General features: G+C 42.4%; 2 protein-coding genes across 8 annotated transcripts in view; both read right to left on the minus strand.

Annotated features, from left to right (window-relative positions):
- The window catches only part of Nktr (natural killer cell triggering receptor), a 36,647-nt gene extending 24,779 nt beyond the window's left edge, over positions 1 to 11,868 (minus strand). For 4 of the 7 annotated variants that reach the window (XR_005976500.1, XM_041676940.1, XM_041676938.1 and 1 more), the window contains exons 1-6: positions 11,719 to 11,868; positions 11,489 to 11,572; positions 6,723 to 6,797; positions 5,895 to 6,002; positions 4,997 to 5,041; positions 3,122 to 3,209 (exon numbers count right to left, since the gene is read on the minus strand). Coding sequence is in view for 6 of the 7 variants with exons in the window: in XM_041676940.1 (XP_041532874.1) it covers positions 3,122 to 3,209; positions 4,997 to 5,041; positions 5,895 to 6,002; positions 6,723 to 6,797; positions 11,489 to 11,546 (374 nt within the window). In the remaining variant the exon portion in view is untranslated. The other 3 variants (XM_041676939.1, XM_041676943.1, XM_041676942.1) reach the window with 3 other exon arrangements.
- A 4,404-nt stretch (positions 11,869 to 16,272) lies between these two features.
- On the minus strand, positions 16,273 to 19,674 carry Ss18l2 (SS18 like 2). The gene is made up of 3 exons (XM_041677462.1): positions 19,515 to 19,674; positions 19,277 to 19,353; positions 16,273 to 16,524 (listed from the first exon to the last, which is right to left on the minus strand). The coding sequence occupies exons 1-3, from the start codon at positions 19,581 to 19,583 to the stop codon at positions 16,437 to 16,439; spliced, it is 234 nt and encodes a 77-aa protein (XP_041533396.1). The 5' UTR covers positions 19,584 to 19,674; the 3' UTR covers positions 16,273 to 16,436.
- Positions 19,675 to 25,484: the final 5,810 nt, after the last annotated feature.

Raw genomic sequence — 25,484 nt, forward strand, 5'->3', positions numbered from 1 at the left:
TCCACAGCTTTTTCCTGACCCATCCATTGCTTCACTTGTTTTCTGGTGACTGAGCCCATGGCCTGGTACATCCAAGGCCAGCTCCAAGGCCAGCTTTCCATCACCGAACTATACTTTCTGCCCTGTAACACTGACTGGGTTTTTCTCATACTTGATCTAAAATATAAAGAGAAAATGACAAAATGAGTCAAAATAACAAGGACTGACTTGGTGAGTGTGGTCCCAAGATTCTGAACTTCTTACAAAATGTTTCCATGTGAACTCTTATTTCCTTACGACTTTATGAAGATGGGGCCACACACCATTTCCTTGCCACTTCTCGAGTGGCACTACTCCCAAAAATGTCTTTTCTTCTATGTAAGTTCCCCAAACAGAAGCACCAGTTTATACAGCAGTCAACACAAGTAGTTAACAGTTAAATTACAAATGGCTGTAAAGAAAACCTCATCTTCACTATTTATGATCATAAAATATTTATCTGTTAATATATACCTGCTAAGATATATTCTCTCCACACACACACAAAGTTTCAGCCACTGAAAATATCGTACATCAAATTATACTGATGAAAACAATGTACATCTTAGGAAGGGAAGCTGCTTAATGTGAGAATCAAGACAACAGTTAAGTGCACAGAGCACAGGAATCCCCGAGGGACTTCCATGGGCCATATAACAGCACCAAATTCACTCCTCAGGACCTGTAGATTCGTGGGACACAAACTGAGCACCATTCTGTGCAGATGTTTACCGGGTCCTTTGCAAGACCAATGGAACAATAAGGCACATCTGGGCCTCTCTTTCGACAGTATCCTTTCTTTCTCCTTCAGAACTACTACCAAGGTGCCAATGAAGTGTGTGGTGGAGAACACACCCCCAAGCACTGTCCCAGGAAAGCTACTGGGTAGGTCTCACCTATGATTATACACAGAACTAAAGATGTAAATTATTCGTTTTATGATTTCCAGCTCCAGAAGAATATTGGCTTGCAAAATACAGAGTTTCAAAGATTTCTCCTTTATTGGCCACCATCTCTTTGTATTTATCCTTTTCATAAAAGTCAGAATATTTTGTTCAGAAAGTGAACATCAGTTTGATTTTATCTTGCAACTCGTGGAAACTGGAATTTTCAGTCAGCATAAAGCAGCACATAGGCACACAAGTTACTTAAAAAAAATTAGAACAAACTTTGTGTGAGTGCAAAATGATCAGTTACTTCTAAGACTGTGAACTCTTCTCCACAAGAAAGTTTCATTATAACTTTTCACCAAACTAAAGATAGAAAATCTTTTTATCATGCATCCCATGATTTTAGTGCTATCTATAGTTAGTTCTGAAAACAAGCTTAAATTTTTTATTCCTAATTTATTGATTTAAAATTTTCCTTTGGCATTCCTCTTCAAACAGCAGTCCAATGCGGAATTAGGCCATAATGCCTTTACTAAATGTTCCTAGAGATTCAAGTAGCTATTCAATGACAAGGTAACAGGATAAAGCAAGCAGACTATATATAATAAAGGCAAGAAACTGCTACTACCCGATAAGACACATTTTAAACGTAATGACATAAAAAAGAAACTTTAGAGCCCTCAGATGGCACGTTCCTGACCAATGAATCATTAGTTTTTCATGTTCACAGTTCAGATAAGCTTAAAAATGGAAACAATAAGGCCTTAGAGCAAACAGCTTTGACATGGAGTTACTACAAAGCTTTTGAAATTCTACCTCTTACTTTGCAATGCCCCTACCCCCAACAGGAAAAGTGCTCCAGTGAAAAAGGGGGTAACTAGCCATCTGTGGGGTGACTGCCTCAGCTTTCCTTCCCCGTAACCCCACACCACCACCTCCTACTAGCTCTCCATTTTTAGGACATCCTTAGGAATAGAATGCCCCTTATCTGAACTTCTTCAGATCATGTTGGAAATCTTTCAAACAAACTTAAAATATGAGTTTTTTATATGAATAATTGACTCCTTTAAAGACAGAGAAGCGCTATTCATACTTATCCATTCAGAAAGATGTAAAAGAAAACTTGTGATAAACCATGAATAAGATATTTTTCCAATATACATAGAACAGAGATTATTATCAAAAGTATTAAACTGCATGCTGGACAATTATTTTCATATTTTATGTAATTAGATAATAAAAAATACACTTAGCTATGAATATAATTAAAAGGATGCCAAAGGTTTTACTTAGAATGTTTACATGAAAATCTAGTTTTTGGCTGTGCATGCACATACAAACAAAAAACATGTTCTTTAAAAAATATGTCCTTATTGTGCCTGATGTCTGTATGGCTGTGTAGGCACACGTGTGAAGGTCAGAAGACAACTTTGCAGAGCTGGTTTTCTCTTTCCACCTTTACGGGCTCTGGGGACCAAACTCAGGTCCTTCGGCTCATGTGTCAAGTGTTTTATCAACACTGAACCACACACCCAGCCCAAAAGATATGTGGCTCTTTTAAAAGAAAATTTAGTAATTTAAAGTTTGTTGAGTAACATCTACAAATTTTGGAAAAATGACAGACAATGTTGAGTTGTCTCATTTTCCTATACCTAGTTAGAAAATGTTACCTCTCTCAAAACAGGCTCATAGCAAAAGAGAAAACAAAAACAAAAGCTCACATGATGGTTTACCTTGTGCCTAGCACCCATCATAGACTTTTTTTTTTAAAGACAGGGTATCACTATGTAGCTCTATAACTCTAGCTGTTTTGGAACTTGCTATGTAGACCAGGCCGGCCTGACTGTGCCACCCAAGTACTAGGATTAAAGGTGTGCACTACCACATCCGGCTAGGTGACATTATGGACAATTTTTGCTTGTTCACCTTGAGTTCATATTCCAATCTAGGTTTCTAAACTGAGTCTTCAAATGAGGAAGAAGTTACAGTCAAGTGTATCCTGGAAACAGTATGCACCTTCAGATTCCAATCTTCAAGCCCAGGATGTGTGCTGAAGCAGCCATTAGAGATTATCAGTTACTATGCGACATCAGAAACACAGAGCCAAACCAAGGCTGTCAGTCTGAGCAGTACAATGAGGTTAGCTATCCCATCTTTCTCATGAACAGCGCTTCTCTGTAGGAAAAGCTCATCTCTGCATTAAGCCTACTCACATGAAAAACTGGGAACCATTGGTATGTTTCCCTCGATTTGCCATTGACAAAAGGAACGCTCTGTCATGTTTGAGAATAAAGTTTTCATCTGTTTGAAGAAAACACAAATTTGTTAGTCTCCAATTATAAGCAGCCTTTAAAGTAATGCTCAAGTACTAAATTGAAAGCAAAGGATGAAATTCCTCTTCTGGTCAGTAAGATATGTGGCAATATTTAGAAAAAAAAATTAACTAATCAAGTAACAAAAGCACAAAAAGGCCGACAAGATACTACTTCAAGCCTTGAGGAAAAGAATAGGTGTTTAACACTCAGTACAAACAGCCTTAGAACAGTCACCTCCGCAGGAACATGCCTGGCTAAATGACACATAAACTACTAACTCTCACGGAGCATCAGTCAGGATGTTTTTAGGAAAACATCTATAGTAAAATGTATTTCCTTCAAGTTTCCAATTAGCCTGACATATGAACTATATACATAGTTGAGTTTTAATAAGCCTAACCTTAAATGCTTAGCATTTGTATGGTAAATTTATTTTTCTACTGAAGTCAAGCTGGTCTATGAGAACAAAAATGTTACATATATTTAAGTTTTAGGGAAATATCAAATTAAGTATCAGAAGGATCACAAAATTACCTAAAGAAGAAAGTTGTATAAATCTAACATTTTAAAAGGTAAAATACAATTTTAAGATACAAAAGCATTTGCCACAGGGAACAGCCACATTAAGCGGCCCACAACATTAAGTGTAAGTTGCTACGTGCCATTAGAACAAGCTAGAAAGGGAAAAAATTCTGCCATCATCATCACTTACAGATGGCTTTAATTCAGTACAAGTATCTTTAAAACCAGATAGTGTGATATCATTCTGGAAACGCCTGATCTCCTCTACTATCAGAAGCTAAGCAGGATCAGGCCTGGTAAGTATTTGGGAGAAATATCTTTAAAACCAAATTTCTTTTTACATTCATACAAGCAAATCTTTCTTTAGAACAAACAGAAACACAAAACTTTAAAGAAAGGATTACCTTGGGGACAGGCTTCTGAAAAAGAGAAGTGATCCATTTCCCCCAAAGGAAATACAAAAGACCATTACACACTGCAGCTTTGCTATCACTAACGCCCAGCAATGCTGGAGCCCACTGTAAATCCCTGCAACTGACTTTTCTAAGGCTTTTTGGGGAAGTGCAATAGTTAGACTTATGAAATGTTACTACTATAGCAGTAAAATACAACCATAAAGTTCTAGTACACAAAAGAAAACATACAAACCTTTGAGAAAGGAAAAAATACCAACTTTTATTCAAAGAAATTGCTTGGTTTAGGTGTGGAAAAACCACAACTAGGTTCTTTTTTCCCTGATGTAGAACTAATAACCAATTGTAAAGGAACAAAGGCACAGATGTACATATGAAATCACAGATTTTTCCAAATCTTCAAACAATACAGAAATCCAGCCACAACCTGACCGGACTGTCCGTGGATTTATTAGGAGGGCACAAGGGAGCAGAGTGGAGTTTGTGTTACTGAGCTTCGTTCTCTTACCTTTTCATTTTGCAAAAGACCACATTCTCTATAAACAAAAGAATATGTTGACAGTTTTAGGCAGGAAGATAGGAGTTTTCATGTATAAAGTTGCCTAACCTCCATGCTGAAAGTCATGTTTAACCTTAAAGTTAGCCTTAATTAATCTTGTCAATTAAAAGTTATATATTACAATAATTTATCCCCAAACTCATGCAAATAAAGTATTTTCATGCAGCATTAGTTTCATGCAAAACGTGAACTACAAGTAAACCTCTTCTCAATAAAGTATGCGACCAAACTTGCTTTATATCAGAACTGAAACAAAAAACACAAAATACCAGACCTTACCTTTAAAGTATCCACCATAAATTGATTCTCCACCTTTTCCGTTACCTGAAAACAATGAGCCATAATGAAAACTTTAAATATTCAACACATGAAAATTAGTATCTTCTAAACATCTATTTAGTGTAGGTGCGTACACACAAGTGTATGTGTGCAACAGTGTGAATGTGTGTGTCAGGACAGCTGCAGGAGTCAGTTTTCCCCTTCCACCATAGGAGTCATCAGGCGTGGTCACAAGTGCCTTTACCTGCTAAGTACCTTGACAGTTCTATTTGCTTTTGATTTAAGACACAGTCTCAATATTGTAGGTCAAGGTGACCTCCTGAGTGTTGGGATTATAGGTACATGCCACCACATCCACCGCTATTATTATTACTGTAGTACTTGAGAGAAACCAGGGTCTGACATACACCAAGCAAGTGTTCTACCATTCAGCTACATTCCCAGCCCAATAAATTATTTTTGATGGCATCAATATCCTGAAGAAAATATTTTTGCCTTTAATTGCTCAAAAAACAAAACCCCCATGATTCTAGGTACATGCAATTAATTTAATCTTTAAAATATTATGATAAATACTATCAGAAAATGATCTTATTTCAAGCAGTAGTCACACTAAGAAATTTCTAGAATAGCTGTAATTGGGCAATACTATGGTATTCACTGGATGGTAAATCTATGAGATACAATGTTACTAAAATTAATTATATAAACAAAATAAAATGTCATAGTCTTTTACTTTTTCACAAATTCTAGATCTGTAACATCTCTTCATCCAACACTGATGCACTGAGGACACAATATTCACATCATTCTGAGACATGATATTCACTAAAAGCAATAATGAGATTCTTTACAGACTGATGAATGGATTTATTAGGAATACAACTTTTAGCTATACCTTCACTGAAGTCCCCACCCTGAATCATAAAGTTTTTAACCACACGGTGGAATGTAGAACCTTTATAACATAACTTCTTCCCAGTTGTTTTCCCAAGGCCTTTCTCTCCTGGGGGGGAAAAAGAATAAGTTTAGCTACAAACCCATCATTCCATAGGAATAACCAACAAGCTAAACTGTGGTCAAATCCCTCCCATGTGCTGACACCGTGAGAGATGACACACATGATGACACCATGTATACAGCAAACATACATAATGTACAAATCAAAATAAGTAACACAAAGCAGTATCAGTCTATGTTTTAAACTGATCCAGAAACAATTCTGTGTGCTACAAGACATAAGAATGGAGATGAATGAAATAAATTAGCTCAAATGTTGTGTCTCTTTGTGTTCAAATCAAAGTTTTAAAAATGAAGTTTGCTATTTATAATGTTTAACATTATCTCTCGTTTTTTTCTGCTTGGCTAGGGCATTGCAATGATGCATAATGAAAAGCAGTGTTACGTTTTATAATTTGAAGTGCTAAATGTATTAAGAATTGAAATTTGAATAAGATTTTTTCAAAATAATTTTGAAGATGTACTATTTGACAAATTAACACATAAAGATTGTATTACATGAAATAGAATCTTTTCATTTTAAAGATGATTTCTTTTTCCTCCTGTCCTCTCAAGAAATGTTTCCTTCATTTCATATGAAGTAATAATAACATTTTGGCTATAAAACTCACTTCACAGACAATTATATTTTTATGAAAGTTCCCCTTCCATAAAGCAGCCCAAGTAGCCAGGAGTCTTACTGAAAACAGGCTAAATCCTCACTCACCTGAGCACAGGCATAGGAAGTTTTTGCATGTTTTTGGACATATGTCTGAGAAGAGCTGAAACATAATTCGACCAACTGAAACAAAATATATGAGGGGAAAAAGAACAGTGAGCAAGCTAATACAAATATTTCACATAAGAACTATTGGGAAGTACCGTAATAATAGTAAGTCTCTTCCTTGTTTTTTGGCAACCAATCCCATACACAGTTAAGAGTTCTAGCACATATACTGTACAATTTGAAGTGTTTTTTTAACAGAGCCTTCTTGTACATTAGACCCTTTAATACAAAACTAATAAATCGTTTAAAAAAATATTTGTTTGGTCTTGTGAGGCTAAAGCTCAAACCCATGGCCTGCTAGATGCCCAGCAAGCACTCCACTGTTAAGCTACATACACTCCCAGCCCCCAGTATTCTTAATTAACAGTTGACCCAGTCAGTGATGGGCATATCCCTCCTTAAGAGTCTCTTCTGCTCAGCACAGTTAGAAGGAAAGCTCTTCCACGATGTCTGTGGAGCTTTCTTCTCTGAGCTGTTTGGAGCCAATCACCTAAACTGTACCCACCCTCAACACTCAATGCTCATGTTCCACTCCCTGGGAGCTAGGAGAGAAAAGGTTACTCAGAAGAACCAATATTGTCTGCAATAAACAACAATAAAAAGGAACACACTGTGCCTTGGAAAACAGTTCACAAATTCTGGTCTCCATATTCTTTTGAACTGTTTAAAATTCCTAAGCTGTTGCTTATGGGTTATGGGTCACACTTGTTAATTAGTATATATAAACCAAAACTCAGACATTGCTTTAACACAATGTCCAAGCACACATTTCATTAGTTCTCAGGTCAGTCAAGGGAGAGCTTCCTAAAAGTGCAAATCCTGCTTTAGTATTATCATAAAAAGCAGTTCCAAGGTAGAGGCACATGCCTTATCCCAGCATTTGGAAGGCAGAGGCAGGAGTATCTCTGTGTTCAAGGCTAGCCTGGTCTACGGAGTGAATCCCAGAACAACTAGGGCTACAAAGAGAAATCCTGTCTCAAAAAACAAAAACAAGCCAGGCTGGGGAGATGACTCAATAGACAAAATACCTGGATCACAAGTATGACGACCTAAAGTTGAATTCCTGGAACCCATGTAAAATGCCAGATGTAAACCCATACATACGTAGACACACACACACGCGCGCGCGCGCGTGCGCTAGCATAAACACATTAACCCAATCAGGCTCCTAATGCATGAGTGCATATTAAGCAAATGTTTTACCACTGAAATAGATGTCTAGCCTTCCATTTTGAATGAAACATGGACAAAGTATCAGAAAAAAAACCTGTCATAATTTTTAGCTATAAAGAGGTATAACTTGGCCAGGCAGTGGTAGTGCACACCTTTAATCCCAGCACTCAGGAGGCAAAAGGAGGGGAATCTTTGTGAATCTGAGGCCAACCTGATAAAAATTCGAGTTCCAGGACAGCCAGAGAAACTGTCTCAAAAAAACCACACAAAGAGAGAGAGGGAAGTATAATTTGAGTTAGTTTACTACAGAGCAAATCCTATATAAAAGCTGACCACTGTACAACGAAATATTAACCTGAAGTAAGATCATTTGTGAAACAAACTGTAGCTTTCAAGAAACAGCTTAATTGAATGGCATTATTTTATAGAAAACAGGGAATATTTGACACTTCCAGAGTTTAGAATTTGGAACAGGAGGCATTCTGAAGTTACAGTCTCTGATGGGAAGGAAGTAATATGCTTCAGTAGTTTATTTTCAGTGACAAACATAAGCTCTGGTCATGAAACAAACCAAAAAGAAAAAAAACAGGGCTCAGAGCAGGAGGGAAGGGAGGGACTGAGTAGGTGGTTCAGTGGAAGAGCACTGGTCAACATGCCTGATGCCCTAGGTATCAAAAGTAAAAAGTAAAAGATAAAACAAGGAATAAAAAGTAAACTTCATCAAAAAAAAAAAAAAGTAAACTTCATTCCTCAAGTTTTTATAAACACACACACACAAGACCAAAACCAGTAAACCTTGGTTCATTAGCCTTCAAGTCTAGCCTCTCTGCCAGTGCGCTCTTTACGCTTTTTGAGACACAGTCTCCGTTAAGTTGCTCAGGCTGGTCTCAAGGTTCAAACTCAATTTGTAGCTCAGGAGGGCCTTAAATTTACAAACTCCCAGGCCAGATTCTTAAGAAAACTAAAAGAGGAGCTGCTGAGAGGTCTCAGCAGGTCAATGTGCTTGTGAGAAAACTCTAAGGAAAAAAGATAACAGTCCTGTGACCTCAGTTCCTTCAAAAACAGGAACTGTTCTTGGAATGTGCGCCCGGGACCCTCCCAGGTGTGACAGACAAGAGTGAGCGCACTTTAGATTACTGATTACAACTGGCTATTGTTTGTTTATCTGCCTCCACGGAAAAAACATGTCTTTGTCATGAGTGGGTTGTTCTTGTGACTGCACACTTCACTCCTGTGACTCTTCTTAACCCTCAGAGTATAAACTGTCTGATGCTCTGAATAGAGCTGGCTATTGCATGAGACTTTAGCCCACCTCATTTTTAGGCCCCACTCTCCCAGGTTCACGCTGCCAGTAGAGCAGTAAACAACACATTTTCAATCAGGAGTAAGGGGAGCTATGACTAAGATCATGGCAGATAGTGCCTATGCACACAAATCAAACAAATTAGAGAAATGCATTAGTTTCTTTTTTTTTTTTTTTTTTTTTTTTTTTTTGGTTTTTCGAGACAGGGTTTCTCTGTGGTTTTGGAGCCTGTCCTGGAACTAGCTCTTGTAGACCAGGCTGGTCTCGAACTCACAGAGATCCGCCTGCCTCTGCCTCCCGAGTGCTGGGATTAAAGGCGTGCGCCACCACCGCCCGGCAATGCATTAGTTTCTTAAAAGCTACAAACCACCAATACTACGTCAATGAGTAACAGACGTGAATGAATACTCCTATACCTATCACAGAAATTAAAATCTTCACTAAGAACCTTAGTAACAAAAGAACAGTTACAAAATTAATTCCAAAAAGAATTACTTACTGAATTCATACAGAAAACCTATTATTCAATGTAAAGGTTTTCCTCTGTTAAATCTGTAAATTTGAAGTTTTATAATTCAAAAACTAATCTGTTTTGCATTTGTACTGGTGGTAATTGAAAATACTATGTTGTATATCTTGATTTCCGTATCACCTCTGGTTATCAAAGTAAATCAGGTACTGTATCGGTGATTCATAGAAGTGAACTTGGAGCCTTACACATGATAGGCGAGCACTCTCCCACTCAACCATATTCCTGTCTGATTCTTAATTCTTCATCCTTGGTCAGTAGTTAACCCAGGATCCAGATAACACAGGTTTTACTTGTTTTTAGAGTTAAAAACAAGCTGGGCACTGGTGGTGCATGCCTTTAATCCCAGCAGAGGCAAGCGGATCTCTGTGAAGTTGAGATCAACCTGGACTAGAGAGTGAATTCCAGGGTAGCCAGAACTGCACACACACACCAAAAAAAAAAAAAAAACTGATCATTCTAGGAAAATACTTCCAAGTATATTCCTAAGTAACTAATTATTGTTTTCTGAGTATGCTCACACATTGGGTATGCAAAGATCTGTGGAAAAAGTCTTCACAGTAAGTCTGGTAAATGCTGAATGAATTGCAAAAACAGTAAGGTTGGAATGTCAAACGGGAGAAACAAAACCTTTAGGATCACTTCATTTCTTTATTCAGAACCCTGCATCGTCTTCCTCAGTCATGGAGTCAGGGGTCTCCTTATTCTCTTCCCTCTATTCCAGCCACACTGGATTTTACTTTCCCTTAAAAACACAAGTACTGTCTCTGAACCTATGCAAACTGCTGTCCACTGCGAAGCAGTTCTCAAATACAGCCACAAGGCTCAGCTTCCCATCCTGAAAAGCCATTTTCTCACCACCTTACTGAACAGCACCACTAGGCGGACCGTGTTTTACCCTCTGTGTCTTCTTCCAACAGGATGCAAACGTAAGAACGGGAGCTCTGTTCTCACTGCTGTACCGAAGGGCAAGCCCAGGACGAGCTCTTCTAAGAAATCCACAATATAAAATGTGGCACACACAACACACTTCCAGTTAAAATTTCTGCAGTTTAGAACTCTTTAGCATAGCCGGGCGTGGTGGCACACGTTTGAAACCCTATTGCTCCGGAGGCAGCAGGAGGTGGATCTGAGTTCGAGGCCAGTCTGATCTACAGCGTGAGTTCCAGGACAGGCAGGGCTATACAGAAAAACCCTGTCTCGAAAAACAAAAGATCGCTGTGCCTGAAACAAGATATCGGGGAGGGGGTGTGTGTGTTTATATGTATGTATGTATGTATATGCTGTACACATGTATGTCTTATTTGTGCGTGTGTGTACACGTGCACGCATGTATGTGTAAATCTGTGCGTGTCTATGTGCATGCATGTGCATTAATGAATGGCTGAACACTATAGAATTCCTATGACAAAAACACACAGCTGCAGCGTATCCACGATGCAATTCAGGGACTACAGGACACACACGAGCCGTTCTGTCCCCTAAGTCACGAAATCCTGGGCGAAGACTCTCAAGGGAAACTGCGAGGCGGGTGCCCGGCTCGTGATCACGGCAACTTCGCAGCGCTGACCAGCCAGGCTGGACTCCGAGGGACACGCACCGCCGGGGCTGCGGGAGGCCGCCCGTCCGCTCCTCCCCGCTGCTCCCCCTCCCGGCCGGCCCCGCAGCGCACTCCGCCACCCGCGGCCGGCCCCAGCTCACCCGGTTCTCGGTTGATCTCGATGTCGAAGTGGCACTGCGGCCGGTCCTGGGCGCCCATCGCGAGCTCGGCGGCGGCGGCGGGAGCTGCGGACAGGGAGGAGGACGCTGAGGGCTGTGAGCGGGGCGGAGTCGGGCCCGCCCGACAGGGGCGCGGCCGCCGGGAGACCTCCCGCCCTCCCGCCCGCCCCGGCCCCGGCCGCGGCCTCCCGCACTCCCGTTGAACTCCTCACCTGGCCGCACAGCTCCGGGTCAGCGAAGGAGAACGCCCTGCCGGCGCCGCCGGAGCCCAACGTCACCAACGGAACGCCACCTCCTCAGGGCCGGGGCCAGCCACCCAGTGCCACGCCAAGGCTCGCGAGACTGGAGGTAAAGCTCGCGAGAGTCCCTCCGCGCCCCGCCCCTCCGAGCCAGCGGTCCAATCCCAAGCCCTCAGACGTGTGCCAGCTGTCAACCGCGGCTCGCCCGGCATCGCGAGAGTTCAGGTCGTCGGGCCGGAGAATGAAGGCGGTAGTGAAGTGGACGTGTCCGGAACCGACGTGGCACTTGGCTAGTTTTCTCCCTCCGTGGATAAATAAAACGGGTTCCAATAAATGTCCTTACGCTGTGTCTCGAGTTAAAAGACTCTCGAGTGCTGGGCGGTGGTGGCGCACGCCTTTAATCCCACAGTCGGGAGGCCGAGGCAAGCGGGTCTCTGTGAGTTCCAAGACAGCCAGGGCTATGTAGCGATAAGTAAATCAAAAAAGATAAATAAGTATATAAAAATAGAAAAGAGTGCTTTCTGTTCTTGTAGAAGACCTGGGTTCAGCTCCCAACACCCACATCAGGGGGCTCACAAATTCTGTAACAGTTCCAGGAGATTGATTCCCAGGTACACACATAAAAATGTGAAATAAAAAATATACAAACAAACCTTACCCTGTTTTGGAAGGTTCGTCCCCACCTTCGCTCCAACCTCAGAGGAACAGCTCTGTTTCTGTCCTTACTGGCCATTCTGCCTCTTCTGTCAAGTGTCACTTCCAGGATTTTGGAATCCTTGTCACAAACCTTTTAAATCTAACTCCTTGTCTATGAGATGTGAAGAGCTCAGGGTACAAATGCTTTGTTAGGAAGATAGATATGTGTAATTCTTGCTGGTTATGATGGCGAATACTTTCTCACAATCTTGGCCTTGGCATTTCATTGCTTTCGACTGTCTCCTGCCAAAGAATTTTTTCTTAATTCTTTTATCAACAAAAACAAAAATGTTATTTCCTAGAGCTGGAAGTTATTCATAGGAGTTTTATAATATTTTTGATAGTTTAAAAAATTATTTCTTTTATTTAGGGGACTACAATTTATACCGCATTCGACTTCTCTTTCCTCCCTCCAAGCTCTTCCATATAGCCTTTGCTCTCACCAAATCCATGGCTTCTTTTTTCATTAATTGCTGCTAAATATATGTATGTATATGAACGTACATATATATATCCTTACATACAGCCTGCTCAGTCCGTATGTTACTTGCATGTATGTTTTCAGGGCTGACCATTTGACATTGGATGACCACTTGGTTTAGTGTACTCTTCCCCGAGGAAGCCAATTTCTCCCATGCAGCATTCCTTGGTTGTCTGTAGCTCTTTGTGTGGGGCTGAGGACTCATAGGCTGTCTCCTGTCCAGTTTGGCATTCTGCTGTTGGCCCTGTTCAGCTGTCTAAGCAGTCTTGTTGGTGAGATCTATGGATGTAGCTTCTGACATTACTAGGAGACAATCACACAACAAACTCCCCGATTCTCTGTCTCTTAATCTGTCCTCTCTTGGGCAACATTCCCTGAGCATTAGGTGTGGGAGTTGTTTTGTAGGTATTCTGAGGTTGGACTCTCCATTTTGATGGGTGTGGTTTTCTGCCATAGTTTTGGCTTTCTTGGCAAGGGCTAAGGACTGCTTTATCAGGGCTAGACCCTGAAGGATGCCTCTGCCAGAGTTTATTATAGTGCTCAGTTGATCCTGGGTTTTGTTTCAGTTTGTGCTTCTGCATGCAGGAGTTCCTGGAGGCTGGGGATATAGCTCAATGGTAGAGGACTTGCTTAGAGTGTGTGGTGGACTGGGTTCCATTTACAACATGGAAGGGAGAAGAGAAGGAGGAGGGAGGACAGAGAAATGGGGAGAAGGAAAATGGATATATTGACTTCAAATTCATAAAAACTTTCTCCTGTTGTCATCTAGGAATTTAAGTTTCTCCTTTTATGTTTAAATTCAGTCTTCGGAGAACCATTAAAAATGGTGGTAAAGATGCCGAAGTGTAGCTCTTCAGAGCTGATGGCTTCTGGTGGAGGTGGGGAGGGACAATCTTCTTTAAGGGGCTGGCCGCTGGGATTTTGACCATGCTCTAGTGAGTATATGAGCAACACAAAATTGAACCTTTTTTTTCTTCTGTTTTGGGGACAATCACAAGGTTTAGGGATAGACCTGGGAGGGCTAGATGTGAATATGCTCAGAGTACATTATATGAAATTTCCAAATAATCAATAAAAATATTACATAATAAATAAATAGTCTTCATGTGTCGGGTACAGTGGGACTCAAATCTTGGAGGCCTGTGTTCCATGGCCATTTTTTGAAAGCTTTTCTTTTCTTTTTTTTTTAATATTTATTTATTTATTTATTTATTATGTATACAATATTCTATCTCTGTGTGTCTGCAGACCAGAAGAGGGCAGCAGATCTCGTTACAGATGGTTGTGAGCCACCATGTGGTTGCTGGGAATTGAACTCATGACCTTTGGAAGAACAGGCAATGCTCTTAACCACTGAGCCATCTCTCCAGCCCCTTTTGAAAGCTTTTCAACCTTAAGTACTTGGCTTTATGACGACATATGATTATAAGTGACACACCGCCATTCTTACAAAATTGTTTTATACAATTGTAAAAGCCTGTGTTATATTATTGTTACCATTTTTAAGTACAGTTCAGTGGTGCAGCCATATTCCCGTCTCCCTCCTCCCTTAACCCCTACTCTGGACACCTCTACATTATCAGTCTAGTGACTGCTAGTACCTCCTGTCTGTAGAATCATCCTATAATGGTCTGCTTTGGTTATCAACTTGCTTGCAACTGGAACCAACCAAAATCCAAACCGCTGGACACTCTGTTAAGGGATTTTTGATTGGATTATTCAAAAGAAGATTCATCCCAAATCTGAGTCATACTTTTCTTTTTCCAGATAAAAAGACCCAGAAGGAAACTTTGACTTTTGCTTGCTTTCACTGTCTCTGGCGAGTTCATCTGCCCTTTGCTGGTTGATATTAAACCAACTTATTTGGGATTCTAAGAGCAGCAGCTCCAGGAATCTTCCAGGCCTCCAGTGTATGATTGGGACTGATGAGATAGCCAACCTCTGGGGCTGAGCAACTAACAGATTTCAGTCTTTCCAACAAGAGAGGAAGCCAGTAAACTTGTCTTCCACAGCCTCTGTTTCAGTTCCTGCCCTCACTTCTCTTCGTGGTGGACTGGGACGTTTAAGGAAATAAACTCTTTCCTCCAAAAGCTGCTTTTGTCACGGTGTTCTATCACTTCAACAGAGAGCAGACTGATACATTTGGCATCTGACCTTCATGGCCGACTGTTCCACAGCACAAACGCAAAATACCTTTCAATTACATCTATGTTATAGATCAAGCTTTCAAATAGGAAGGGGTCAAACAAGAGTAATAGAAGTGAATAGGATCAAAATACATTATGTGTAACTATGAAAATGCGATTGCTCTGTGAGTTCGAAGCCAGCCTGGTCTACAGAGAGTTCCAGGACAGCAGACAATAGAGAGAAACCCTGTCTTAAAAACCAAACAACAACAAAAAAGTCATTGTTAAACCTATTTTTTATATGCTAACAAATACATTTTCCCTTTTTCAGGATCTCATGTGGCCTAGGTTGACCTCGACCTCCTGCCTCTATCTCCCAGATGTGCCTAGTGCTGGCTATTAAATTATTATTATTACTATTATTTGCTTCTCAGCTCTGAATGCACCCTTTGCTTGATTCTCTTTGATGTGTAATTCAGCCTTAAGCAGGGATTTTTGCTTCAACCTCTCTCCCTGAAAAGAAACTTGGGCATTTTTTATAGTGTAGATTTGAAATAGTGTGAAAACAGGGCTGTAAGACAGCCTCAGCTGATGTGGGATATATCACAAAGAGAAGTGAACGTCACTGTTGTGGGATACTTGTATACTGCGTGAAGGTATATTGCTGTGATTGGCGTAATAAAGAGCTGAACAGGGGGCTGGAGAGATGGCACAGTGGTTAAGAGCATTGCCTGCTCTTCCAAAGGTCCTGAGTTCAATTCCCAGTAACCACATGGTGGCTCACAACCATCTGTAAAGAGGTCTGGCGCCCTCTTCTGGCCTTCAGGCATATACACAGACAGAATATTGTCTACATAATAAATAAATAAATAAATATTTAAAAAAAAATTAAAGAGCCTCACAGTTAATAGCTGGGCAGGAGGAAGAGGCAGGACTTTCCGGAGGAGAGGAGGAAGTGGGATGAAGTGCAGATGAGATGCCAGGGGACATGGAAGCAGGGTGGGAAGCGTGTGACAGAGCGAGGATTAATAGAAATGTATTAATTTAAGTTAACAGAGCTAGCAAGACCAAGGTTTCATAACTAACAAGTCTCTGTGTCGTTGTCTGAGAGCTGGCTGGTGGGACAGAGAAAGACTGGTTATCATTGGATACCAGAGAATTAAGAAGCACTATTGATTTTGTTGACCGTGACAAGGGCACTGTTGCCACATTGCCTCCATTCCGTTTTACTGTGGGATCTGTTTTATTACTAAAATATGTACACTAAGATATAGAGGGTTAGTAGCAGCTTTCTTCAGAGTCCAAACGAATCACAGCCTTTTTGCCCGCGTCTCTATTTCACAGAAGATGTGTCCCCTTTAGTCAGTCCTGGCAACAGCCTCCTGGAGTTACTCCACTGCCTTCGTGAGGCTGCTTGTGTTGGCATCTGCGATGGTAGCTAGGTAAATGAGATTTCTGTGCAACACGTGCTGGTACCTGTGAGTGAAAGACAAGGATTAGAGGCTCGTGTTTACTCACCATACCAGCTAGAAGAGAACTGGCTCACTGTGCTGGAATGGTATTCCCCTGAATGACACAGGTCATAAACCCTCTTTTTATTATTTATTTATTTTGCTTTTGACCTACCTGCCTCTGCCTTCCCAAGTGCATCAACACACCTTGTTATTGGTTGTTTTTTATTCTTTACTATTTTGGGCTCTCTTGGGGGGTGCCTACCACCCAGCTTCCAAATAATCATACATGGAGGCTTATTCTTAGTTACAAATGCCCAGCCTTAGCTTGACTTGTTTCTTGCCAGCTTTTCTTAACTAATTATCCCACCTATCATTGGCCTTGGGGTTTTTATCTTTCTCTATTCCTGTACATCTTTTCTTTCCTTCTTACTCCCTGTCTGGCTGTGCAGCTAGCTGGGTGGCTGGCCCCTGACGTCCTCCTCTTCTTGTTTTATCTTGCTCCTTCTTCCTTTCCTCTAAGATTTCTCCTTCTATATTTATCTTCTCTGCCTGCCAGCCCACCTATCCTCTCTCCTGCCTCGCTATTGACCGTTCAGCTCTTTATTAGACCATCAGGAGTTTTAGACAAGTAACACCACAGCTTCATAGAGTTAAACAAATGCAACATAAACAAAAGTAACACACCTTAATATTCCCCAACAACACCTCACTTCAGCAGACTTCTTATTTTCCTTAGACTCTCATCCATTCTCCTTTCACTCACACAGATGCCCTCTACTTCAACTAACCATGACTTCTTTGTTGGGACTACAATAGCAGTTTCCTCAGCCCATGGCCTACCTGTCCTGGAACTCGCTCTGTAGACCACACTGCCTCTGCCTCCCGAGTGCTGGGATTAAAGGTGTGCACTACCACCGCCCGGCTGAAACCCTGCTGTATTCCCCAGAGTTGGAGGGATGACAGCACAATTCCATAACTGTTCTAAACCCCCCTAAAGATGCCATCTCCTTCCTACGAGGTCTTAGGTGATGGGTCTCTCCAGTTACTTCTGTGTGCTCATTTCCTATGGCCTTCCCTTTGCTAACTTCTGAGCCCAGGGTCTCCTAGACATGCCCTGTGGTTATTCAGTACCTTTACCCTCCCTTACTTACCTCTGGGGCTCAGGTTTTCACCCAATGCTACCTTATTAGAGACACTCTGCACCCCCCTCCCCACTTACCCTGTTTGATTTTTGTGCTGCTGGAAATTGAACTCTGAATCTCCTGTGCAGACAGGCAAGATGCTCTATCAGACCCCTGCTTTATCCCATCAAAGCACTTATGATTACATGTCTTCCCTCTGGATTCTATGTGTGTTTTGCCTGCCTGCATGTATGTATGGGTACCACGTACATGCCTGGTGCCCAGGGCATCAAATCCCCTGACTATAGTTACAGATGGTTGTGAGCCACTACTACTGGGAATTGAACCTGGGTCCTCTGCAAGAGCAACAAGTGCGCTTAACCTCTGAGCCAACTTTCCATCCCTTCCTTTGGACTCAAGACTCTAGAATGTCAGCTCCACAAGAGATTTGGAATCTTTTGTGCTTCTTATTCCCCAGTACAGCAAACAACAATTCCAAGTCTGTTGTACACCCAACACTTGGGAGGCAGAGGCAGGTGAATCTGAGTTCAATGTCAGCCTGTCCTATAGAGCAACCTCATAGAGAAACCTTGGAGAGAGAGAGAGAGAGAGAGAGAGAGAGAGGGAGAGAGGAGCCCCTTCCATGATCAAGGGGAGCATATGACTGCAGCAATTCTCAACTGCTTGCCATTCAGGAAGAATTATCAGACTTGGGAAGTGCAACCTCCACAATGTGAAAAAGCAGGATAGGAGATTTGTAGGGCTTTCCTACCACTGCACAAGAGTCAATGTAGGAAAGAAAAATGTGCGGCTGGCAGGCATTTTCTAAACATGAGAACGTGTAAAACTGTAAAACAGCAAACCACCAAATGTTGGAGTCAAACATAAATACCTCAAAATGGAAATTCTGCTGTCCCACTGAGGTATTTAGAGAGGGTTGCAGGTGGCTAATTCTTGGACCAAATTTAGAAAAGGGTCCCATTCTGATACACCATAGAAAGCACATTAATTCTATCTTGAATAACTTTTGTTTTGTTTTGTTTTTTCAAGACAGGGTTTCTCTGTAGCTTTGGAACCTGTCCTGGAACTAGCTATTGTAGACCAGGCTGGCCTCGAACTCACAGAGATCCGTCTGCCTCTGCCTCCTGGGCGCTGGGATTAAAGGTGTGCGCCACCACCGCCCGGATTGGATTAACCTTTAGTTTAATTTGGAAATCCCTTTGTTGTCCATGTGTATCTCTCACAGACTGACTTCTAGTTAATCAAATGCTCTGACTTATTATTGGGAATGGACATGAAATCCACGAATCAAGAGACCACGGTACTTATCTGAGCCTAGCTTTCGGATGCTTCCCTGTCATCAGTCGGCAGGGCTTATGTGAAAGCCTGAATAAATCCAGGTTCTACCATAAACTATCTCTGTGGTCTTGAGTAGCGAGTAAATAATAAATAACCTAAAGATGGCAGGGGACACAGAGTCTGGCTATGTAGTCTTAGCTCGCCTTACTCTTGTGGCCATCCTCACGCTGCAGCCTAACAGGAACTACGACAGTAGGCATGCAGCGTCACCGAGGCGAAGTAACCTCTTCCGCACCTCCCTTTTCTCACAGGCGATCCATCACCCAGACTGCCGCACGTCCCCTGTGCACTTACTGGACGCACTCGTTCGCTCGGCCCTTGTTCTGATACTCCACGATACAGCGGATCAGCTGGTCATTCTCCTCCAGGAGCTGAAAGGCGGGCGAAGTGTAGGGTGCCATCAGGTGGGGGCCCCCGAGCAGGCGCCGATCTGACCCAGCTCCCATCCCTACCCCGCATCCAGGCTGTCCCCACCGCGGTCCGGCCCCTGCAGGAAACGCCAGCACCAGGACCCCTCCTCGGGGACGCTCACCCGCTGGATGGTCTCCTGGTTGACCTTAGCCTTGCCGCGGAGCCAGTCAGGGGCGAAGATGACCGACATGCTGCGAGTAAGCTCGGAATCCCGAGAAGGGAGCAGCACCGTCGCGAGCTGCTGACGAGCGTGCTACTGACGCGAAACTGACGCTGCGGGGTCCGTCCCCGCCCCAGGAAGGCGGGGCAAGAAAAATAATAATTCGATGTGGGGCGGGGCTTTGCTCATGATTGGACACACAAACTGTGACGCTACTCTGAGGGCGGGACTTAGCTGGTGATTGATAGCCACGGACTGACCCGCCTCTCCAGCAGCCTGCCTCCAAGGACCTTTCTGAAGAAACTCAGAAAGAAACACAGTTCAGATCAAACCAGAAAGTCTGACATTAATTTTCAAGTATTTGGAAAATACTTGAATGAGCCTAGATTCTCTCTGGACAAGAAGAGATTGCGTATTAGGGGCCAGTGTTAAGAAACTTATCTGCTCTTACAGAGGACAAGATTCCAAGCACCTCTGTAACTTCGGCTCTACGAAATCTAACGCTCTCTTGTGGCCTGCCTGGGCACCCACACACACGTGGCAGATACCCATGAACTGTACTAATTGCTTGTTGCAACCCTAAAAGATACTAGTATTTTCTCCATTTTACAGATCAAAAAATAGATGCATTTTATCGAATCCTCCTGGTCAAATGACCGTCAGACTCTGAGCCTGGGCAATGTGGCTCTAAACTTCATTTAGTGTGAAGATATCGAGGGACTTCGAAGAGCTTCGTTTCTCTGCCCTATAACAGGTCCTCCCCATCCCTCCCGCCCACTCCCAACCCCCTTCAGGCTTGTAAAGCATCAGCTTCCACCACATTTCCCAGCATGGGGATTCAATGAGAGAAGTTGGGGTGACCTGCCTGAGTGGAGTCAGGACTCTGGTCTCCTTGCTTCTCAAGTTCCCTCATCAGGTTCTCTCCCCTTAGGAATCTCCCAGAGATCCTGTAGAAGACAGCATGGGCAAAAGTAGAGCCATGAATAGCAGGATGGAGACCTTGCTTAACGCCACTCTTCCCTCAACCGTTCTGTGAAGACAGTGGAGGAATGACTTTAGCAGGAGATAGTGTTGAGGAGGGGCAGGCGCAGGAGAGGACACTGGTCCAGCCATTGAGAACATGTGTGTGAAGATGGTCAGATTACAGAGGTGATAGGACTCAGCTCTGAACTCGGCATCTGCTGGGTGGCATCAAGGACCTGGCTGAGGTTGGCAATGTGTGGAGCACAGCTCCGTGCAGCAGAACTTACGGTCCAGGAGATTGATGGTAGGTGGGTCAGAAGGATGCCCTTGCACGGCTGTCAGTGCGTCAGAGAGAGTGTGATACGTGTGATCGCCCCGGGACTCCCAACTTATGTGGAAGGAAGTTAAAGGTGATTAATGAACAGAACAAAGGAGAGGGACACTGGACTAGAGATTTCCCCAGAACAGTTCGAGAGGGAGGCAGAAGTTCTGGAGGAGAAGACAGATATCAAATGTCTAAAGTTATAACTAACTAGTCATGGAAGCTGTCTGTGGAGATGCAGAGATTGTGGGGGTGGAAAAGCCAAAGAGGCTGGGAATGGAAAGCCTTTGAAGATGAAGTGGCCATGAGTGGTCATTGACGGGAGATGAGGGCTGGGATTATGGGTAGCTCATCTTCCCCACTTCCCCATCCATTCTCCGGTAGTGCCTGAGACTCACCAGGTGCATCAGACGGAAGGAACACTCTCCAGATCACTCGCGTCTCAAATTCTAATATCCCAAGGCTCCATCCACATTTGAAAAGATCTTATTTTGTTTATTTGATTTTTGTTAAGACAGTGTCTCAGGTAGCCCAGGTCGGCTTCAATCTTACCAGGGAAGACTGTGAGCTTGATTCCCTAGAGGGCTGGCTCTGCGGGAGTTTACGTGGCACTAGGGGTAGAGCCCAAGACTTCAGGCATGCATTCCAGGCAGACGCTCTCCCACGAGCCACACTCCAGCTTGGATTTTTCTACCTTTGGTATTTGTTTTTGTTTTTCAAAACAAGGTTTCTCTGTCTAACAGAGCCCTGGTTGTCCTTTAACTCACTCTGTAGACCAGGCTGGCCTTGAACTCACAGATATGCCTGCCTCCACATCCCAAGTGCTGGAATTAAAGGCACCCACCACCATGCCCTTTCTACTTTTATTTTTTTAAAAGCCAGGTGGTGGTGGTGCATGCCTTTAATCCCAGCACTTGGAAGGCAGAAACAGGTGGATCCCATGAGTTCGAGGCCAGCCTGGTCTACAGAGTGAGTTCCAGGACAGTCTCCAACGTTACAGAGAAACCCTGTCTTGAAAAGCAAAATGAATAAATAAATAAATAAAACAACCAAACAACTCGTTTTTTAAAGATTTATTTTCTATGTATGAATGCTTTGCCTGCATATGTGCAGGTGCACCACGTGCCTGTCTGGATATGTGTACACACACCATGATTTAGGAACTGGTTGGTGGTCCAGAAGAAAGCTTGATACATTTGGTGTTCCAACGTGGGGCCTGAATTTCCACATAGGGCCTGAGAAAGTTGGAAAAAAAAAAAAGAAAAGAAAATGGTCAAGGCTCCTTTAAGAGGCTCTGCTGTACAGGAAGCACTTGAGTAGATAGGTAGAGACAAAAAGCTAAGTAAAAAACCAACTTCCGGGATTGGGGTGGGTGGTAGGGAGTGGGTTTGGATTTGAATGCAGCTCCCAGTTAGATGCAGCTCTCAGTAGAAGGAATCTCTTGGCCAGGCCCTCAAGGCCTAAAGCCTGGCTTCCTGGACCCAAGTGGGCACGGAGCCAGCCGCCAATGCAAAGCTGCTTAGCAGTTTAAGGTTTGGCTCACAAGGTCAGGAAAGGCTAGAGACAGGCAATAAGTCAGATTCAGATAGGCAAAAGGATACAGTGTGTTTAAAAATGTACATTGGCTTAAGAAAGAAAAAGTGAGTATAAACAGTAATGGGAAAAATAGTTTAAAACAGTAAAGTCTTTAAAGAGAGAGTGAAGTAATATAAAGTCTTTAAAGAGAGTGAATATAAAGTCCTTAAAGAGAGAGTGACGTAATATAAAGTCTTTAAGGAGAGAGTGATGTAATATAAAGTCTTTAAAGAGAGATGAAAGTAATATAAAGAGGAAAGGCCCACAAAGAAGGAAAATACACAGGGAGGTGGATCCCGCATGGTGTTGTGTTGACTTTGGATCTTTTGAATGTTCATGAGTGAATGACAGCCGCTGAGAGACATTTGATTGTACAAGGGACAGCTAAGGTAAACCAGCCTAGATACTTTAGGAATGTCTTAACTTTAAAATGGAAGTCAGAGAATGTATGGTGATAGGGGAGAGGTTATGCTTTTGTTTTCACAGGAAATGAAAGGTTGTGGATTCCTTCGAGGTTTAATAGAGATCAGATTTGATTGGGGGAAACTTCCTGAAAATCTTGGCTATAGACATGAAGAAATAAACCAAGAAAGACTATAAGACAGGTGTCAGATATTCTGGTCCCTCTACTATGGGAACAGTTCTGAGACTGCAATGAATGTTACTATTAGTTTTCCTAGGACTTGACCATTATCTCAATTTTCTCAAGGTTTGCTACAAACGTCATTGCCCTCAGACAGCAGGAAGCAGTCTGGAGAATGCAATACCCACATTCCCAAGAGGCAGGGTGTGTAGTTTTTGGTCATTTGGTAGCTTATAGATGTTTGTCATCATTGGGGGGGGCATATAGATATACAGGTTAAAAAAACAACCATTAACCTCAAATATTTTTCATTGGTGTGGATTTTGGTATATTGATACAAATTTATTTTTTTATATTGTGTGTATGTTTCTACTCTTGTATGGGGTATTGTGCTTATGCATGCAGCTCATTGAAAAATGAAATGTATAACTAAGAAAGGCAGGTTAGTAGTTAGTCATCTATAATAATTAAGCTTGCAGTCATATTAGTGTGTTTTCTAGGTTAAACAGATGTATTTTAGATAGATACATGTGCTCCAAATGCTTTAGAAACCCATAGAACATGACATTTAAGATGCTTAATAACCTAAGGCTTCTCATGACTGTGAGACACGTCTGCTCCCAGCAGCACCAATCAACTTCATAAAAGGATGACGGATATTGAAGAACCTCCATATGGAGTTCACTTTCATTTTGGCAAAGCTAGCCATTTGGGCAAGAAACTGCCCTTGTCTTCCTGCTGACAGTATGTTGTTCAGACTGGACAAGCAGGACACAAAGGGAAGTGACTGCTAAACTTTGCCAAGACAAAGTGGGACAGCCCTTCAAAATTCCTGCTTCATAGAAAAGTCTGCCCAATATCTAGGCCTGAAGGTGAAGGCGAAGGCGTAACGCCACTCTGTTGTAATAGGAGCAGCGGGCTGTGTCCTGCCACCTGGCTAGCTTTACCCGAAATAATTACACGGAAACTGTATTCTTTTAAACACTGCTTGGCCCATTAGTTCCAGCCTCTTATTGGTTAGCTCTTACATATTGATCTAACCCATTTCTAATATTCTGTATAGCCCACGAGGTGGCTTACCAGGGAAGATCTTAACCTGCGGCTGTCTGGAGTGGGAAAATCATGGCGACTCACTGACTCAGCTTCTGTCTCCCAGCATTCTGTTCTGTTTACTCCACCCACCTAAGGGTTGGCCTATCAAATGGGCCTAGGCAGTTTCTTTATTAATTAACCAATGAAAGCGACAGATTAGAAAGAAATAACTCCCACATCATGAAGGCCAACGACGGATGGCCCAGCATTGGAGGGGAAGCTTGGGTGACTGTCCAGGCAATGAGATGTTTCTGACCTTTCTACAGTTTGGGAAGATATTTGCTCTGCACTTCCTGTTTACTCAGGTAATGTTACAGCCTTCTGGGATCTTTGATGGAGTTGAAGACTAGATAGTTATAGTTACAATTTTCTTTAGTTATGATAGAAGGTAAATTAGGTACAGAACTTTGGACTCAATCAAGATAGGTTGGATAATAAAGTGATTTCTCTGAATTTGCTAAATAAAAATGAACTGGATATTGTAAATGTAATTCTTACTTGATAATTACTCCTATTGTATATAGTCTTACTATGTTAAAGTTAAAATCTTTCTTTTTATTTAGACAAAAGGGGGAAATATTGTGGAATATTACTTTAACTAGGCAAAGATCTATAACATTTGTTTCTGCTGTATTTGTTTCACTATGTAAAGATGTGTTTCTGTTTCACCTTGCCTGCCTAAGGCACCTGATTGGTCTAATAAAAAGCTGAAAGGCCAATAGCTAGGCAGTAGAGGGATAGGAGGGGCTGTGGACAGAGAGAATAAATAAGAGGGGGAATTTAGGCTCAAGAGAGGGAGAGGAAAGAGAAAGAGAGGAAGATACCCGGGGCCGGCCACACAGAGTAGGAAAAACAGGATGAAAGCCCTGAGGCAAAACGTAGGTGAAGAGAAACAGGTTGAAATCAGTTATAAGAGCTAGTGGGACAAGCATTAGATAAGACTGAGCATTCATAACTAATAAGTCTCTGTACCAGGTTGATTTCTGTGGTTTGAGGCCAGCCTGGTCTACAAAGCGAGTTCCAGGACAGCCTGGACTGTTACACATAGAAACCCCGTCTTGAAAAACCAAAATGAAGAAAACAAATTGTCTGTGTTATGATTTGGGAACTGGTTGGTAGCCCAAAAGAAAGCTTGCTACTGTGGGTAGCTGGGAGTCAAGTCCAGGTCCTCCTCAGGGGTAATACGTGCTCTAAACTCCTGAGCCAACTCTTCAACCCCACTGTTGGATTTTTTTTAAAGCTAGGGTCTCAGATTGTGGTCGAGTTGGCCTAGAATTCACTATTTCCCCATGGCTAGACTCAAACTCATGACAATGCTTCTGTGCCAGCCTCCCGAATACAGACAATATAGGTGTGAGCCACTACACTGGCTAAATCCAGAATCTTAGAGGCTGAG

Source organism: Microtus oregoni, unplaced genomic scaffold, assembly GCF_018167655.1.
Source record: "Microtus oregoni isolate MIOR12 unplaced genomic scaffold, Mior012 000028F_ref0000031, whole genome shotgun sequence".
NCBI classification, from domain to species: Eukaryota; Metazoa; Chordata; class Mammalia; order Rodentia; family Cricetidae; genus Microtus; species Microtus oregoni.